The 20386-nt window shown below is 42.6% G+C and overlaps 1 protein-coding gene across 1 annotated transcript in view; it reads left to right on the top strand.

The window, feature by feature from the left end:
- Positions 1-20386, top strand: part of slc41a2a (solute carrier family 41 member 2a) — a gene marked incomplete at both ends in the record, with an annotated part of 166514 nt that overhangs the window by 28560 nt on the left and 117568 nt on the right. The window contains 2 exons of the mRNA XM_084335131.1: positions 9180-9326; positions 17221-17368. Of these exons, the coding sequence (XP_084191257.1) occupies positions 9180-9326; positions 17221-17368 (295 nt within the window). The remainder of the gene's footprint in view (positions 1-9179; positions 9327-17220; positions 17369-20386) is intronic.

Genomic DNA, 20386 nt, shown 5'->3' with positions numbered 1-20386 from the left:
ACACATGTTGGATAGGATTATGTAATTGGTTTGTATAGCGTCGCGTATAACGTTATTTCGTGTGACTTCACGGTTTATTCACATTTCACAACACAGCCAGCGGTCAACTTGTTTACACTCCCCACTTACTGTACAATGTAACATTTAGATTAACCCAGTTGTCTATCTGTATGTCATATGTTACGATGAATTGAAAATGGGGGACCCTGATGTAAACAAGACGAAAGTCTTTCTCTGGGGTCTGCATTCCCTTAACAATTGTATGTATTGAGCTGTACTGTGTACTGTACCCATTCTGCAATCTGTTAATAAAGTTTTCAATCAATTCAATCAATCAATAACTAGACAGTTACAATATAACATTTAGATTAATTAACCCAGTTAATGCCTTAAGAGAGAGAGGCTGGTGGTCAAGTCAAGTCAAGAGTTATTTGTCACAAGTTGTTTATTAGCCTAGACATTTTCAATTCATCATCTTGTTTACATCAGGGTCCCCCATGTTCAATTCATGATAACATATATGACATACAGGTAGACAGATGGACAGTACTGCTACATTTAGACATTTATGACATACCAGATTTTGAACTTGTGGTAGGCCTAGACATTTTCAATTCATCGTCTTGTTTACATCAGGGTCCCCCATGTTCAATTCATGATAACATATATGACATACAGGTAGACAGATGGACAGTACTGCTACATCTAGACATTTATGACATACCAGATTTTGAACTTGTGGTAGGCCTAGACATTTTCAATTCATCGTCTTGTTTACATCAGGGTCCCCCATGTTCAATTCATGATAACATATATGACATATATGTATGGGCCACTCTCCAGGTGACCTGCATCGACCTTGCCCACACCAGGATCTCCTCCTCAGACTGGTGAGTCATTCGCACAGTGGCCTCAAAAGAGGTATGGTCAACGCAGGATGGGTTCACCGCACGTCTGTACGTGCAGACATGATATGTGTAACCCTTCGGTAAAAGTCCTTCAACACACAAGCAACAAGATGTTATTTTTTTGAAAGCCAGTAAATACTGACAAAAAAAAGCATAGACACTTAGAAGAAGCAATGTACAGTCCCCCCCACCCACCCAACCTCCTCCAATGTACAGTTTCTACGTCAAATGTATAGCCTTTCTTTTCTGGACTCTTTTTGTATCACAAACAGTACTGTATTTGTAAATCTGGTATGTCATAAATGTCTAGATGTAGCAGTACTGTCTATCTGTCTACCTGTATGTCATATATGTTATCATGAATTGAACATGCGGGGGACCCTGATGTAAACAAGACGATGAATTGAAAATGTCTAGGCCTACCACAAGTTCAAAATCTGGTATGTCATAAATGTCTAGATGTAGCAGTACTGTCCATCTGTCTACCTGTATGTCATATATGTTATCATGAATTGAACATGGGGGACCCTGATGTAAACAAGACGATGAATTGAAAATGTCTAGGCCTACCACAAGTTCAAAATCTGGTATGTCATAAATGTCTAGATGTAGCAGTACTGTCCATCTGTCTACCTGTATGTCATATATGTTATCATGAATTGAACATGGGGGACCCTGATGTAAACAAGACGATGAATTGAAAATGTCTAGGCCTACCACAAGTTCAAAATCTGGTATGTCATAAATGTCTAGATGTAGCAGTACTGTCCATCTGTCTACCTGTATGTCATATATGTTATCATGAATTGAACATGGGGGACCCTGATGTAAACAAGACGATGAATTGAAAATGTCTAGGCCTACCACAAGTTCAAAATCTGGTATGTCATAAATGTCTAAATGTAGCAGTACTGTCCATCTGTCTACCTGTATGTCATATATGTTATCATGAATTGAACATGGGGGACCCTGATGTAAACAAGATGATGAATTGAAAATGTCTAGGCTAATAAACAACTTGTGACAAATAACTCTTGACTTGACTTGACCACCAGCCTCTCTCTCTTAAGGCATTAACTGGGTTAATTAATCTAAATGTTATATTGTAACTGTCTAGTTATTGATTGATTGAATTGATTGAAAACTTTATTAACAGATTGCAGAATGGGTACAGTACACAGTACAGCTCAATACATACAATTGTTAAGGGAATGCAGACCCCAGAGAAAGACTTTCGTCTTGTTTACATCAGGGTCCCCCATTTTCAATTCATCGTAACATATGACATACAGATAGACAACTGGGTTAATCTAAATGTTACATTGTACAGTAAGTGGGGAGTGTAAACAAGTTGACCGCTGGCTGTGTTGTGAAATGTGAATAAACCGTGAAGTCACGCGAAATAACGTTATACGCGAGGCTATACAAACCAATTACATAATCCTATCCAACATGTGTAAAGGCACACACAACATATTCCAGTTAACGGTATATTTTTTTAATGATTCGTTATGGCGTAATCAATACTTCCATGCGTATAAATTGCGTTCAGCCTCTCTCTCTGGAGTTAACGGAGTTTCGACTCCTGGCTAGAGGAGCTTGTCTCGGCTCATGCGGGGGGCCAATCAGAGAGGGGCTTCGCTCAACCAATCAGAGAGGGGTCTGCAGAAATGGGAGGGGTCTGCAAAAATGGAGTTCAACCAATCAGAGAGGGGTCTGCAGAAATGCGGCTACGAATTGTAGAGACGCGCCGAGGCACAGGATCAATGCTACCTGGCTAGGCTACCTAGCCACGGCACATCCGCCCTGTACCCTGTTGTCAACCCATTTACCCGTAAAAAGGGTAAAATAGGACTCAGCAAAACCCCCACATTAGCTACCGACTGACCTTCATCAATGAACCGGTTTAAGAGGAGGGAAAAGCGGCAACATCCCACAGCGGGGAACATTAGAACCGTGCCCAGCATTTCAGCAGTAGTGTTAGCATTTAGCATTAGCATTTTGCGTTAGCATTAGTGTTTAGCAGCACGCTCCAGGATCGCTTGGAACCCGTCCACTTCAGTGGAACGTTCACCAAACCATCCCGCCCCTGGCGCCGACACACAACTTGGTTGTGTAACAAAACAAACCAGCATTACTAACACTAGCATCAATGCCTGATGACACAAGGCTCACCTGTGTGCAAGCCGGCTCGATAGCCAACCTTGCACGCTGTTCCTCGATCTGCTGCCACAAGACGAGGAAACATCAGAATAGACCCGACGTGTCGTTGGAACATACCCCAAAGATTCCAGGGGTAAGCAAATCTCCGTAAGTACTCAATATTATCTAAACCTTTCATCTCAACTAGTTGCATAGGGCGTCTTGCATCCGCTATGATGGAAACGAAAATAGAGGAAGAGTGAGTGGTGGCCATGCCCAGTACTATGTAGCACGCCACTAGGGGCGGGGCCTGGCAGGTGAGGGGTGTATTTTGGTTTTATTCGTTGATGGAGTACAATAGGTACATGAGATGAGGTATATCTCGGTATGGCTTAAGAGCGGGACGCGATGCCAATACGAAATATAACTCATGATCATATAGACACTACTGCCTTCATGCTGCAAGGTTTAACTCACCATCATATAGACCAGACCTGGGCATTGTACGGCGGGATGATTCTGACCGGCCCGCGAAAGATTACATGATAATAAAAAAAAAAAAAAAAAAAAAAATGTTAATTTTTTTTAAATTTTAAATTTTTTTTTAACTTTTTTCTTTTCATGTCAACGTTCACACGCACAATATACGCTTAGGATACATGCTCAGAAGATGTTGGTTCTCTTTGGATCCACCTACATATGTGAACAGACATTCTCAGTCATGACGTTTACCAAGTCCAGGTACAGATCCTCTCTCACTGATGAACATCTGGCAGCTGTGCTTCGCATCTCCACCTCAGACATGCAACCTGACTTTGATGGACTTGTTAAAGCTCAACAGAGACTGGATTTCTCACACTGAATGAAAAAAAAGAACTGAAGAACACTAAAATGTGGAAATATAACAAGTGAAATGGGACACTTGATATTTTTTTTCTTTTTTTTGCACAGTTCTGCATGTAAAGTAAAAAAGGCTACAAAACTGGGACACTTTTCTTTACACAGTTCAGTGACATGTCTTGTTTATTTTTGCTATAAGATGATGTGATGTCTTTAGAAAGCTAAGAAAATCATAGTTTCAATAGTATATGAAACTCAAAATGCCCTTTGTTATTAATGTTTCACATTTTGTTTATCATTTTGGAAATAAATTCTATTTGAATAAATGATATTTTTGAAAGCTAACCTCACCTTTTAATTGCCAAATAATAACATACACTCTTACCAGGGGTCAAAACAATGCCATTTACTGCTTTTTATATAGAAATAAAATGTATATTATGCATAATTGAGTTTGAAATTTTGGCCCGGCCCCCCAACATATTTTCAGTTGCTCATTCGGCCCCCTGGGAAAAATAATTGCCCACCCCTGATATAGACACTACTGCCTTCATGCTGCAAGGTTTAACTCATGATCATATAGACACTACTGCCTCCATGCTGCAAGGTTTAACTCACCATCATATAGACACTACTGCCTTCATGCTGCAAGGTTTAACTCATCATCATATAGACACTACTGCCTTCATGCTGCAAGGTTTAACTCATCATCATATAGACACTACTGCCTTCATGCTGCAAGGTTTAACTCATCATCATATAGACACTACTGCCTTCATGCTGCAAGGTTTCTCTGTCACTGTGTGTCTCTGTCACTGTGTGTCTCTGTCTCTGTGTGTCTCTGTCACTGTGTGTCTCTGTCACTGTGTGTCTCTGTCACTGTGTGTCTCTGTCTCTGTGTGTCTCTGTCACTGTGGCATGTGTGTCTCTGTCACTGTGTGTCTCTGTCACTGTGCAGCCTGTGTGTCTCTGTCACTGTGCAGCCTGTGTGTCTCTGTCACTGTGCAGCCTGTGTGTCTCTGTCACTGTGCAGCCTGTACGTGTGTCTGGTTTGAAACTCTCTTGGGGTGCATCTGTTACCCTGACCTGATCGTTCACACAGAGATGTTGTACCCAATTATGACGGTAAGAAAGGGGGGGGGGGGGGGCAGGTAACGGAAGTAATGTAACAAGTAACTTAACAAATGACTGCTCTCAGTTAATAATACGTAAACTAGTAATAACATTACTTTTGAAATAAGTAAGTACGTTTTTTGGGGAAACGCACCCAGCACTGGCCAACATCCAGTAGGCTAGTCTTCAGAGGTTTACAGCCCAAACCCACTGAACGCGGGATGCGGGCGCGAGGCGGGTGGGCGATCAGTGCTTCACTTTCGCTCCCATGTTAATCACACATGCTGTTGACACCAGCCACGTGCGGGCGACTCGTTGGCGCGGAAGCAAATTTTTTCCGCTTTGGTTGGATTCAGAGGCACGCGCATTTTCATAGAAATACACTCAAATCTTTAAAAAATCTTCAAACGGGGACTGACTTCGCATATAGACTAGGCATTGCCTAGGCATTTACAGCTGTTCCAATGTAAATGTGCCTTCCTCCGTGCACTTTCGCCCGCTCTGAAGTCGGACTCGGTGTGGACGGCCACGTGCCTTCCTCCGTGCACTTTCGCCCGCTCTGAAGTCGGACTCGGTGTGGACGGCCACGCGCACTGTTCTCACACGAAACCCTTGCCCGCGCCTGGTGGGGTCCCGGCGTTAGTCCACAGTAGAACACTGGAGCACAGTGGCAATAAACCTTATCTCTGCTTCATTATATAGGACAGTTAGTGACAGGAAATCGCGGGTAGAGAGAAGGGGGATGACATGCAACACAGGTCCTATAGGCCGGATTTTTCTTTTTTTTATCCACTTTTTTTCCCATTTACTATTTTTCTCCCATCCCAATTTCGTCTCATCCAATTCAACCCTCCCCTGTCTCGAACGCTGTTTCTTGCCTCCCACAAGCCGGCTGCAATGTGGACTAAGTCATACATAGCACGAGTCCCCTCCGATACTCGAGGTAACAGCAGTCGCATCTTTTCACCTGCGCGGCGCAATATTTCAGCGTCAGGGGTCTGCACTTTGGAGGGGCGCCGCCCCCATCGCTTCCTGATTCTACTGCGCAGGCGCACCAACCGACCTGTAGGAGTTGCTGTCCACAACGCCCGATCCCCACCCATCAGTTTCCCACCCCCTAATACTGCCAATGTGCATTAGTACGGACGACCAGCTAAACTGAAAGCAATGTGGAGCGCTGGGCTCGAACAGGCGAACCCAGCGTCTCCAGTATTCGTGGTGAACACCTTGCCCACTGCACCACGTAGCCGCCCTTATAGGCCGGATTCTTATCGGATTTGTATCTGTACTATAATTGCATTGCCTATATTTATGTCTTTCTACTATTACCATGCCCATACCTCCCCTCCTCCATGCTGCTATGACGCCTGCATTTCCCAAGGGGCTCAATAAAGGAATACCTTATCTTATCTTATTTGAACCCAGGAAGTTGCAATTACACGGTACATGTCCTATCATAGTGAGCCACCAGGACACGCCACAACATTTCCTTTTGATGTGGTTTGGTTGGAGCGTGTGTCCTTTCAGTAGAAAACTAGACTCCCACTTACCCCTGTTACTCTCTCTCTCTCTCTCTCTCTCTCTCTCTCTCTCTCTCTCTCTCTCTCTCTCTCTCTCTGTGTTGTTACTCTCTCTCTGTGTTGTTACTAACACGTTGTGTAGAAAAGTAACACATGTCATCTCTAACGGGACACGCCTGTAAACACGGACCGTGACCTTGGTTTCATGACCATCTAAGATGCCTCGCTTATTACACCAGCGTACGTTTCCTGGAACATACGCCGGCGACTCAAGTCAACGACTAATTTCCCGACCGTCCTACATTCGAGGTCGGCCTCATACACAGTGTTGCGATGCTCATATCAACAGTGGCTGCACGCACGCTAATGATGCCACATGCGCACGCGCTCCCAGGTGCGCGCGCACGCTCCAGCGCATGCGCATAAATGTTCCCTCGCATGAGGACAGACTAAAAACAATGCCTAATTGCCTCTACGAATGGAATCTAACACCTGACAACCGGCGCTATTGATATGCAAAGTAGCCAGGTGTGTACTGCGAGTTGGCGCATCAGGCCCTTGTTACACACAGTGTTTTTGTGCTAGTTTTTATACGTTTTTGAATACGTTTGCTGTCCCTATTATACATAGAAATGCCGTTTTTGCCGGAAACGTTGTGGCCCTACTGAAAACGCTAAATTGTGTTTCCGTTTTGGAATAGCGCCAAAAACTCGCCGACAACATGTAGTGTAATCTGCGCGGAGCCGTTGTTGCTCAACGCCCATGCGCAGTAGATACCATCTGCGTGCCCTTCCGGTGACAAGCTCTGTCCCAAATAGCTGCAGCTACCATGTGTTGTCAAGTTATTGTTATAAGGACCCCAGTCCAAGCTACAACAGTCTGCATTCCCTTAACAATTGTTTGTATTGAGCCGTATTGTATTGTACCCATTATGCAATATGTTAAATAAAGTTAATTTACATCCATTCATTCTGCTAGCATTACCGATTGCATGAGCACTGCAGATGGCTAACGTGAGCTAGCGTTAGCTATCAGACCCTGTTAGCTCAAGCTCCTCTTTCAATCTTAACAAGCATTAAACAAAATGGCCCAGTCATCTATTCACCTTTGTTTAATACACACAGCGTTGTCTCTAATGTTATCTAGCTACTGATAGCTCCCGATATCATCAGTTTGGTGCTGGCTGGTTGGTTAACGTGAGCTAGCGTTAGCTTCTAGCCACAATGCTATACTGTTATACTGGCATACTCCATTCACGTTAGCATGTAGCTAACAATGTAGCTAACAACATTGCCGATCCTTTTTGAGACTAAACTATCCGCTCTTGGTGGTCACGTGTTGATGTTAGTTTTGTTTCATCAACAAATGAGAGGCAGAACACACAGTGAATGTATCCGTTTTGTTTATTGCACTTTTATTACACTTTGCTGAAAAATAAGTGCTGCATTGGGTAAATAGGCATTTAAAGATGGCGGCGCCTTGTTGACATTTTCTTTGCAGGAAGTGTATTGGCACATTCAAGTTCTGATTGGTTGAAAATTGCCTTCATGTTCGCCACCTACTGCCACCTACTGCTTTGGCAGTGTACTACTTCACTGTACTCGGGTTGCAAAACGTATGTCTCACTCGGCTACCGCTACGTTGCGACCTGGAAAAGCGAAACTCATGTGAAAACGAAACTAAGGTGTAACCGCAGCCTCAGTCGAGTGCAGCGCATTCCTGTGCGTGTGCGTGCACGTGCTTCTGCTCACAAAACTTTGGTTGCCCGGAGTGCAATCTCATCCCATGAGCAACACATCGCTGCTCATACACCCTCAACATTATCCACGTGTTTGTTCTCTTTCTCTCACTAGCATCTCTCTGCAAGGTCGCAGTTAACCCTTTCACTACCAAATGGTTAATCCTTTCACTGCGACAATACAGAAGGTTAACCCTCTCACTGCCACACAACAAATGGTTAACCCTTTCACAACCACACGGCAGCAGTTTAACCCTTTCACTACCACACTACAGAAGGTTAACACTTTCACTACCTGTTACGTTGTCATTGACATTCTTTAAGCTTGATGTCGAGTCAATGCAACACAACAAAGGAGACGGCAGTCAAAGTAGTTTTATAATAAATATTTAATGAAATAATTACCGTGAATGAAATGAAGAATAAACTAAAGTAACGACAGACAAGAACACCTACTACACAGACAGGATCAGCACCGGACAAAGGGGAAGACAGAATACTTATACATGAGGGGATGACGAGACAAGACACACCTGGGTTAATTGTAAGTGGGTACAGCTGGGGAAAGAACGATAGGGACTACAACACCAGGACAGAGAACTACAACTAGACATGACAAATCACATTAGGAGCGCCTGATCAGGGGGCACAAACATAGACCCACACATAACACTACCACACTACAGACGGTTAACCCTTTCACTACCACACTACAGAAGGTTAACCATTTCACAACCACACAACAGCAGGTTAACCCTTTCACAACCACACGACAGCAGGTTAACCCTTTCACTACCACACTACAGAAGGTTAACCCTTTCACTACCAGGACATTATGCTAAATTAGCCTCTTTCGTGGACTGATTCCATTCCACTTTTTTACAGCACAATCTCCTCTGTTCTTTCACCCTCCTCTAGGTGTCATCATGGTCGGCGTGATCATTGGCTCCCAGATGATAGGTGTCAACCCTGACAATGTGGCCACGCCCATGGCTGCCAGCTTTGGGGACCTCATCACCCTGGCCTTCCTATCCTGCTTCAGTCAGGGGCTCTACGCATCCATAGGTAAACAAAGACCAGAGCCTTCAGTCAGGGGCTCTACGCATCCATAAATAAACAAGGACCAGAGCCTTCAGCCAGGGATCTACACATCCATAGATAAACAAGGACCAGAGCCTTCAGTCAGGGGCTCTACACATCCATAGGTAAACAAGGACCAGAGCCTTCAGTCAGGGGCTCTACACATCCATAGATAAACAAGGACCAGAGCCTTCAGTCAGGGGCTCTACGCATCCATAGATAAACAAGGACCAGAGCCTTCATTCAGGGGCTCTACACATCCATAGATAAACAAAGACCAGCGCCTTCAGTCAGGGGCTCTACACATCCATAGATACACAAGGACCAGAGCCTTCAGTCAGGGGCTCTACGCATTGTTCAATCCCAGTAATTAGCCTTGTACAAGACTCAGCAGCTCTTCGTTTAGAGGGGCCGCTCCGGAAACCTGGGGGATTCAAACAAGCTCCTCCCGGAGTGTCTAAGCTGCGAGGCGTAGAGATTCGTCCAACTTACTCACTGTCTCCGTCTCGTGGTCTTCCCCTGCTTCAACCTCAGCGTCTCTCAATGAATAGCCGGTAGATTGAGACACCACTGAAGGCACCACAATTTACGACAGCTCTCTACTTACGATTGAGTCTGATGGTGTGGGTGTTGGAATCCTTTAACCATGAGTATACTTTCACAGTCAGGGAAATGTTTATCTTAAGAGTAACCTTTGAGAACCTGTTAAAATGCACACTATACCTAAACCTTTACGATCACCATCCAGAAAACCCCCTTCTCGGGGTAAAAGAGAGAATTTCCACACAATCTCTTTAATTCCAATGATATACGTTTTATTCAATTACGTTTGCACATGGGGAAATAGGCAACAGTTCAGTTTAATAGAGGAATAGGAAATCAAATTAAAATATAAAAATATAAAAACAAATCAAAACCATTTAATAGAAGAAAACAAATTAAAGACAAATTAGAATCATAATACTGTGATTGAGTATATAACTATTCTGGAGGTCATAAGAGAGAGTTTAGTAGATTGATCAGATCGACATTACCTTCCCTTATCATACTCGGATGCTGTATTCTACCAATGAGCCCGCCTCCCCGTACAGGGAGTCGGGCCATGGGCCAATGCCCTTGGTTGAGCAGGGAGAGCGATGGACCAGAGGAGAATTATCGCTCGCACACAGCTAGGGACTCCAAGGGTTTCCTGAGTAAAGAGTGCCTTCTCGTGCCGGCACTCCCAGCTTGAGCCAAGACGGGAAAGTGAGCTTTGAAGGCACTCAAGTTTGACCCACAGCTCTCGATCCCGAACAACGGAGCCTGGTATACTCACTTAGGTGCTTGTCGGAGCTGCTAATGATCCCCTCGAAGTCTCCGTAGTGTGTGGAACAGTCCTCCGATCCTCATCTGGTTGGTTCAGGCAGAGGACAACTTACCCTGAGAGCCGATCCCAGCTCTATGCTTAAACCTCGTAAAACAGCCCTTTATATAGGCATTCTGTTCCCCCTGGTCCTCCCTCCTTTCTCTGCTCCACCAATTACTGTCTTTTTAAGTTCTGACCAATCTTTACCAGAACTTTCTTTTATGACCTCCTATCTGCTTTTGCCCAGACTTGTTCTCTTACTCTGAGTCACCTTTTCTGTGGGCCATTTCCCACACGAGTCATTTCTTCCATGCAGTTATGACCTCACTCAGTCACAACCTTTTCTGCTTGAATTATTTTATACATAGTACATTTTATTAATTTCATTCTCTTTCATTATCACTGGTGTGGTAGAGTACATTTTATTCTTATTTTCTTTTCTTTCAGTATCACTGGTGTGGTAGATACAGTTCTGTTTTCATAATAATCATGTTTCTGTGTATGCTGATTATAATAGATTTATTTCATTTCAGTCATACATGACATTGGTTATAAGTATTTGCTCCCGTCGTTGCCCTCTGGAGGTTACTTGTGTTTATTGCAGTTATTCTTCTTGGCACCTACTTTGTATTCAGCACCGGTCCAATTAGCAATTTGTCCATTGACCATCATGGTATGGGGCGTGTATCTCCAGTACATCTGGAAGACCATCATGGTCTGGAATCTCGTAATCTAAGGTAAGTATTTCCAGCGTCTCCCCTGGAACCTCGTCCTTCCCCGGCACCTCCTGGATCCCCAGGGCTGGTGGCGCTGGATCAATCATTTTGATCCACTCTACCTATCCTTCTCCATGGTCTCCATGGGCGTGCTCCATCTCCAGGATCCCTTCCTCCATCTCTCTTATCAGGATCTCCAACGCCGTCTCGCCCCACTCCCTCTGTATCCTCTGGTGGTCCATCGAAGGGTATCAGGCTTACATCATCATACCATCCTTGGACGAGATCTCCCTTCTTTTCTGGAAGCGATGAGTAGGTCGGAAGGGTTGGTCCTGCCTCTGGTCTGAGGAAGGAGTCCGAAGTCTGCAGTTCACCTAGACCAATCACACTCTTCTTCATCTCACCTGATTCTGGGTTTCTTGTCAGCCATCCCTCGGTTGGGCTATAGTCTGGAGCCAATGGTGGTAGGAAGGGTGAGTAGAGCTCCCGTCTTATGGCCCCGGGCTGCACTCTGGGGTCTCTGGGATGAAGATCCATCTCCAGAGTACTATCCAACGATTCAGACAGCTGTTCTTCCTCCCCTCCTCTCTCTGAGTTGCAGACCCAGTTCCACCTGGTCCTGGTCTTCTTAGGTTTACTCACCTCTTTCTTTACTATCACCCTTGGTCTCTTGGGTGATGGTTGTTGATCTGGGGACTCTAGGCTGTCGCACTGCTTGTACCACTCCAACGTCCCTGGCTGAGGGGGGTCTCCTGGATTCAGCCATGCCCTCACGCTTTCTTCTGCTTGTTCCTCCTGAAATCTTACCACCTTATTTTCCAGACCTATGGGACCTGCTTTCTTACCCATTTCAGCTTTGGTCAGATACAGATCCCTGGGTGAGGTGCAATTTGCCCTGGCTGGAAGGTTGGGATTCTCGATTCTTCAGGTCTCTTGACAGCATCCATAGATAAACAAGGACCAGAGCCTTCAGTCATGGCTCTACGCATCCATAGATAAACAAAGACCAGAGCCTTCAGTCAGGGCTCTACACATCCATAGGTAAACAAAGACCAGAGCCTTTAGTTAGGGGCTCTACACATCCATAGGTAAACAAAGACCAGAGCCTTTAGTCAGGGGCTCTACACATCCATAGATAAACAAGGACCAGATCCTTTAATATAATGTATAATGTATACTCAGTAGATAGTAAATTATAACACTACCTTATGCATACTGCACCTTATGTGACACTGTGAATACTGTGAATATTTCTTCAGCTAGTCAGATAGTAAATTATATTGACCATATTGATCAAATTGTTTACACTGCATGTGTTGCTTTTTACTACCTGTACACTGTGTTGTTTTACTACCTGTACCCCCCCCCCCCCTCCCCCCCATGCTGCTATGATGCCTGAATTTCCCCAAGGGGATCAATAAAGGAATATCTTATCTTATCTTATCTTATTCAGGGGCTCTACGCATCCATAGGTAAACAAAGACCAGAGCCTTCAGCCAGGGGCTCTACACATCCATAGGTAAACAAGGACCAGAGCCTTCGGTCAGGGGCTCTACGCATCCATAGATAAACAAAGACCAGAGCCCTGTTCCCCATACCTGGTTCAACTAAGTCGATCAAAAGTCCCATTAGCCAGATTCAATTAACTCAATGTTTGAATCCAGGCTTTCCCTGTTCCTCGAACGCTGATTCAGTCTCGTTAATTCGAACCAGACTTGATACTCAGGATAATTGCGCAGGGTCGCCTCACCTGAAAAGACAGCAGGTGTCGATCGCAAAAATCCAGATTTTCTAACGGCATTGATTGATTGATTGATTGATTGAAAACTTTATTAACAGATTGCAGAATGGGTACAATACAGCTAATTTTAAGTCCCTCATTACCCCAATCAATCAGATTATATTTCTTTAAATGTGCCTGCTGGCAGTAGGCTTAATGGAATGAATAATCGAATGAGATCTTGCTAGCGATTAGTTCAACTATTATCTAAGTAGATAAAAACAAGCCCAAAGAGTATCTAATTGATACGAATTAATAGATACTTATGAGGATATCTGTACTGTATCAAATGTCAAGTTAGACCGCGCTCTCAAGATACGACACTGGGTGCTGAAATCCCATTAAGTATTATATAAAAGAAGCAGTGAAGCCAGACCAGCACTCTCAGGTTCAAAATTTTATGGCAGCCTGAAACAAACATGTTTCGGAAATATGTATTCCTTCTTCAGTGTTATAGCTTGCAATGGACTTGCAGTCAAGATAATGGTTATATACACACAGGTGGTTAATGATTTGGCAGGAAATGACATCACAGCGCAGGTGTGCCTGAGTCTATTGGTCCTCAATGACAAAAGAAAAGACCTATCAAAATAGAGTCTGTTAGTAAATACAAATTATACAAATATACCATGTATAAAAGACATATAAAAAGACATAAAAAACACAAAAGCAAAAGCAAAAATTGCATTACATTACCATACCAGAAACTTGCTATGTAACATGCCCGTAGTTTATAGGGCTAATTTAGCCCCTATACTTTTTTCTTTTTTCTTTTAAGCATCAAAGGATAAACATACCTCTTGCAGGAAACAACCACTTGGATTAAACCATATAGATAAAAGGTACTTAAAGGAAACAGGTTAAAACGTTCTCTTCATTCATTCCTCTAGGTTCTATGCAATCAAACAGGTGGATATAATAACATTCCCGTTGTAACAGTAACTTATGTCTGTCTCCCCCTCTCGCGGGCCTGTGGACTAGCTCAAGTCCCATGTATCTGAGATCGTTAACGGTATGTTTACACCTGGAAAAGTGTCTAGCTACTGACGACTTTATATCTGAATTTCTCACTGAACACTTATGTTCACTGATTCTTGTTTTAAAGGCTCTGGTTGTCTTCCCCACATAAGAAAAATCACACGGGCATTTTAGTAGATACACAAGATTGGCTGAATTACACGTGATACGCCCTTTAACAGGTATTTTTTTGTTCGTTTTCGGGTGCGTGTAAAATTTCTCTTTGATCATGCCTTGACACTGTACACAGGCTTGACATGGAAAATTTCCATCAGGGATATTAGACAAAAAATGTGTAGGTTTCCTTACGGGCAAGTCGGTTTTAACTAATAGGTTGGATAAATTCGCTTGTCTTTTATAAAAGTAATTAGGCGAATGTTGAAACGCTGTCCCTATTATTGGATCCGACTGTAGAATATGCCAATATTTATTGACAATGCTCCGTATGCCTTTCGTAATGGGGCTAAAAGTGGACACGAAAGATACTTTGTCTGTGTTTTCTTTTTTCTTTTTGGGGATAAACAACGAGGCCCTATCAATCAGATTGGTTTTATTTAGGGCTTTACGTGTCAAATCGACACTATAGCCTCTGTCATGAAAACTGCTTCTTAGAACTTCTGCTTGTGCAGTAAATCTATCTTCAGTGTCGCAAATTCTCCTATAACGGAGTATTTGGCTGAAAGGTAGACTATTTTTCAAGGCAGGAGTGTGGTAACTGGAATAATGTAAGAACGAGTTACGGTCTGTCTCCTTTTTGAAGACCTCTGTATGTAAAGAAATACCATCCGGGGCTTTCTTGATCAAAACATCTAGGAAAGGTAAAGTATGTATATCAGACTTTAATGTAAACTTTATAGTTTCTCTGCAGGTGTTCAAGTACTCAAGGAAGGCATCAAGATCAGACGATGTACCAGACCAAATAAAGAACATATCATCGATATATCTCATATAGGATTTGACGAATTTCTCAAACGGGTTATTATTAAAAATGTGGTCAGACTCATACTTGGACATGTACAGATTGGCTAGGTTCACAGCGGCTGGGGAGCCCATGCTGAGGCCTCTGTTTTGCAAGTAGTATTTATCTTGGAATCTAAAATAATTCCGAGTTAGTACTAGGTCGGCTAGATTAACTAGCGCTTCTGTGGAGGGGAGTAATTCCTCTCTCGAGTTTAGATAAAAACTCAGTGCGTCCAGCGCGTCAGCATGTGGAATGCTGGGGTATAAACTGACTACGTCTATGGTAACTAATAAGTCCAAGGGACTAATATTACAGGTCGAAAGTTTGTTCAAAAATGTAGTAGTGTCTTTCAAATAACCACGCTGAGAAGAGGCCAAATCCTTAATATGCGAGTCAACAAATTGCGAGATTTCTTCTGTAGCGGAACCTATACCAGAGACGATCGGTCGACCAGGAGGGTTAACCAGATCCTTATGGATCTTCGGTAAAGTGTAAATAATAGGCGTAACTGGGTACTCTACGAACATAAACTTAAATTCATTTTCTGTAATCACCTCTGCCAATCTAAGGCTTTTAAGGGTAGTCTTAATTTCCGCGGAAAATTTAAATACTGGGTCTGTATTTAAAAGGGTATAAACCTCAATATCGTTCAATTGTCTATTGATCTCGGATACATACAAACTCTTATTTTGGAGCACGATTCCGGAACCTTTATCGGCTTTCCTAAAAATTAAATCATCGTTCTTAATAAGATCCTTGAGAGCTGCTGACTCTGATTCTAATAAATTAGGGTAAAGGTGGGCTTTGTGACTGGTTTCACATAATTTAAGGACATCAAGTTGTACCAATCTGCAGAATGTCTCCACTGAGGGTGGGTTGAGATGAGGGGTAAACACGCTGCGTGGTTTAAATCCCTTTCTTTTGGAGCAAATGGTATCCGGCTCTGTTTCTGGCCTTTCATCAACATCATCACATATAGGCACATTTTCATTAGTAACATATTGAGTTCTCTTATCCAAACCTCTGGCATAAAATGCTCTTAACTTAATGTTGATAAAAACGCTAAAACTGGGTCAATTTCAATACTTATTGTTTCCCTTCTTCATGAAAGCCACTGTTGGCCTAGTCCACATTGTTTATTGAACAAAAATACAACGTGGAGGTTGACCTTTAAAGACGCTTCAATTTATGCTTGAATGAAACACAATCCGGGCGCAAATACATCCACAGCGGAGAATATGAAATGAATCAGAGGCAAACGTCCGATTCATTCATTTCGTTTCATTCATTAAAAATATCCCAGCGGGATTCACATTTGCAATGCTCCGTTATTAAAATAACCACATAGTGTGTGTCGCGACTCGTGCGCCGTATAGCTATGACGTGCATTATTTAGGACAAAGTAAATCCACAGGCTGAATATGATTTATTATCAGCATTTTAGGTCTATTATTTTACATTTCAAAAGCCCCCTTTAGAAAAACGAAGCACAAAAACATAATTCAGAATGGTATAATGGGATCTGTGAGGAAGGGAGCTGGCATTCTTTTGTGAGGGGCGTGGCCAGTTTATCCAGCTAACTGAACTAAACCCTGTGCTGGAGCAGGTTCAAACTTTTTGATCTGTTGCCATAGTGATAAACGTGCTTCGGGGAACCGAAAGGTCTGACTTATGTCAAGTTATCCTGAAAATTATCCGGCTAACTCAGTTAGCCTGGTACAAGGAACAGGGCCCAGAGCCTTCGGTCAGGGGCTCTACGCATCCATAGGTAAACAAAGACCAGAGCCTTTAGTCAGGGCTCTACACATCCATAGGTAAACAAGGACCAGATCGGTGCAGTTTGTGCCATCCAGAATATTTTTCAAATCGGTCAACAACCGATTAATACAAAAGTATTTCATTCTGACCCACCTAAACTAACTGTACAGTAGAATGGAATCTTAGAAAAATGATTTGTTACCTGCCAACGTGGTTAGTACTAGAGTAGACAAACTTATAAACAATATAACAATATAATTAATTGAAGTTCCCACCCTGATCAGTATCCATCCTCTCCACAGATCCGTATCCCTACCTCTCCTACCTGGTCTGTGGATTCCTGCTGTGTCTGACCCCCCTGTGGGTGGTCGTCTCCCAGAGGCACCCGGCTAGCCGCCTTCTCCTCCACACAGGCTGGGAGCCCATCATCACAGCCATGCTCATCAGCAGGTATCCTACTCTGAATCATGGCCAGAGCTGTCCCCAGACTTCTGGGGGCCCTATAGGCAAAAAAAGCATTTGGGGACCTTTCTGGGGATCCAGAAAAGCGCTTTGCCATTCAGTTGAAATTATTGATCTTTCGAGGGGGCCCTCTGATTGCCTGATTCCCTTACTAATTCTGCAGTCATACTGAGAATCTATCTTCAAATATAATTCTGATTGGTTTGGCATCATACCAATTTTTATAATTTTTTATATACCTATTGTGCTATAGATACAATCTTTATGTAGATTCTTTTTTTAATAATGTAAAAATATATAAATATATATCCACAGAGCTTTTAGAAAGGTGCAGAATAAAATGATTGCTTCCCCCAAATAAATGATTGATTTATGAATTTATCATTAAAAATAAATTGGCGGGTTGACTTTAATAATACTGAATTATGACAGCACATAATACCACAGAGACATTCCTCGACACAAAGGATCTCTCTCTTCCTCTCCCCCATGCCCCATATAGGCCGTATGGTGAAGGCTAAGAAGTGGCTAGAAAACGATTCTCGTTCCCACCTCTGCGAATTACACAATTTTCACTCTGGGTGAAAGTTCGATTGGTGTAGATTTAGAAACAAAAAGTTCTCCATTGACAAAATAGCCCATTTTGCGCAATCATTTTAGTAAAGTCGGGACTAGATCTTTCCTCGCGAACGGATATTTGGTCACCACGGAGTTTTATCTGACGCAATTTGTGCGAGTTCGTCACGTATCTTGCACTCGACCAATAGCAGCTCTCCTTGTTGCCAAGTTACAGACAACAAAGGATTTGTGTAAACAATAGTAATGGAAGCAACTGAAAGACATGTACTCATCGATGAGTACAGAAGACGACGAAAATGGAGAAAAAACACCTTCTAAAGTTCGCAAAAAGGTTTCAAAACAATGTTATGTGCATCTGACGTCCGTTCAGAAAGAAAGTGTACAAGATTTTACACAGACACCGTGGGATAGAAACTCCGTCGAGTGGTGGCTTAAATTGCCAGGAGAGAATCGTATCATTGCAGATGCATACAAACATTGTTTAGAGATCGAGTTTGCCAATGTTCCCGGGGATGCTGGTTTTCACGCTACTTGCTATAGGCGTTTTATCGACAAAAAACGCTTGGATACAGCTGCATACAGCACATGGCTCTACAAGTGAAAGTCCTCTGAAGAAACTTTGATCCAGGACAGGCTTACCAGCTTTTGTCGGACCTGTACTTCCAGTCTTGTGCATCATTTGCAAGAAAAGGGACAAATATGTGACTGTGAAGGGCAAACGCAAGAGGGACCATCTATCTATGGCTGAAACATTGTCTGCAGGTATGAAAAAAAGCCTAGACACTAATCTGAAAAATACACTATTTGATGCTGTGCTGAGATACAGTTGAGCTGTGTTTTTATAGTTGACATAACTAGCATTCTAGTTTTCTTCAGATACTGTATGTAGCTTTACTACTAGTTATCTCATAGTGATGTTTAAAGTATGTTAGCTTCTGTTAACCACCTCCCCCCCCCACACACACACATATACTGGGGGAGGGGTGCATGCCTCTCTTTTGTCCTTGTGTGTGTGTGTGTGTGTGGGGGGGGGGGGGGGGTGAAGCCACAGTCTCCACAAAGTCTGCAGAGATTTAACCTAGATTGACATAGATAACATTTCCCTCACATTATCAAAATACAACCAAATAAATTCTCAGTCCCAACTCCCAACACACACTCATGTCATTTTCCAATTTTATTTAAAGGCCTGTTGATAAATGGTTTGTTCATGATTAGTTCATTATCTACAAATACCTTATAAATGTATTATAACCGGGTGTTATTATAAAGTGCTACCGAATATTCCTCTTTACTTTACTTTTTACTTACTTACTTTTTTTTACTGTATGAAGCACACTCTCAGGGGCTCATACAGAACCAAGCATTTCATCGTAAACTACCTATTTGACTATTTACTATATTTTATTGTGATAAATAATAAACAAACTTGAAACTTGTGTATGTATGTGACGAATAAACCTCTTGAATCTATTTTTGTATACCTGCATTCTATTTGGTCTTTAAATGGAAAATAAAAAGGTTAATGAGTAACTTATTGATTTGTAAATTGTTTGACATTATTCCATTATTCCAAATTAATTATTAATAAATTTTTGTCATTATACTATCCACTGAACTGTCAATCTTTAGAAAATTGTACCAGGATCTTTAATATTGCAGGTTGGGAATCACAAAGTAAAGTGTTTTTGATACAAATGTGCTGCGTGCATCACGGATTGTGTGTTCATGGAGGTTTATTGAATAATTGCCCCGACAGGACGTCATGCATCGGTGTGAAATGCTGTGTTGTTGGTGTAGATAGAAGGCGATATGATTTAAATGTACAGTATGGTTAATAACACAAACATTATCGCCCGTTTCACAGCTGTATTCAATCGATTGCCTATATCAAGTAGCGTATATGCATATAACATTGTTTTGAAACCTATTTTGCGAGCGTTAGAATGTGTTTGTTGTCCATTTGCGTCGAGATGTACTCCGTGAATGACACGATAACATCACGCAGCTGTTTACACAATCTCTTGTTGTCTGTAACTTGGCAACAAGGAGAGCTGCTATTGGTCGAGCGCAAGATACGTGACCGAACTTGCACCAATTGCGTCAGATAAAACTCTGTGGTGTCCAAATATAGATCTAGTCCCGACTTTACTAAAAGGGCTATTTTGTCAATGGAGAACTTTTTGTTCCTAAATCTACACCAATCAAACTTTCACCCAGAGTGAAAATTGTGTAATTGGCCGAGGTGGGAACGGGATGAAACGATACAGCCTTCACCATACGGCCTAATACAGACACACACATTGACCCAGCATGCGTGATTACGAAACCAAGCCGCATTTCTCGGAGACGCTCTCTGATTGGCCGACGCCTGTTTCTACACTGATTAAGCTTAGGCACTCTTCGAAGTTGGTTAAGGTTAGAGTT

The sequence above is a fragment of the Notolepis coatsorum genome (genome assembly GCF_963971535.1).
Source record: "Notolepis coatsorum genome assembly, chromosome: 18".
In the NCBI taxonomy this organism is placed as follows: Eukaryota; Metazoa; Chordata; class Actinopteri; order Aulopiformes; family Paralepididae; genus Notolepis; species Notolepis coatsorum.
Note: the sequence above shows the minus strand (reverse complement) of the source record. Positions and strands in the feature narration are given on the sequence as shown.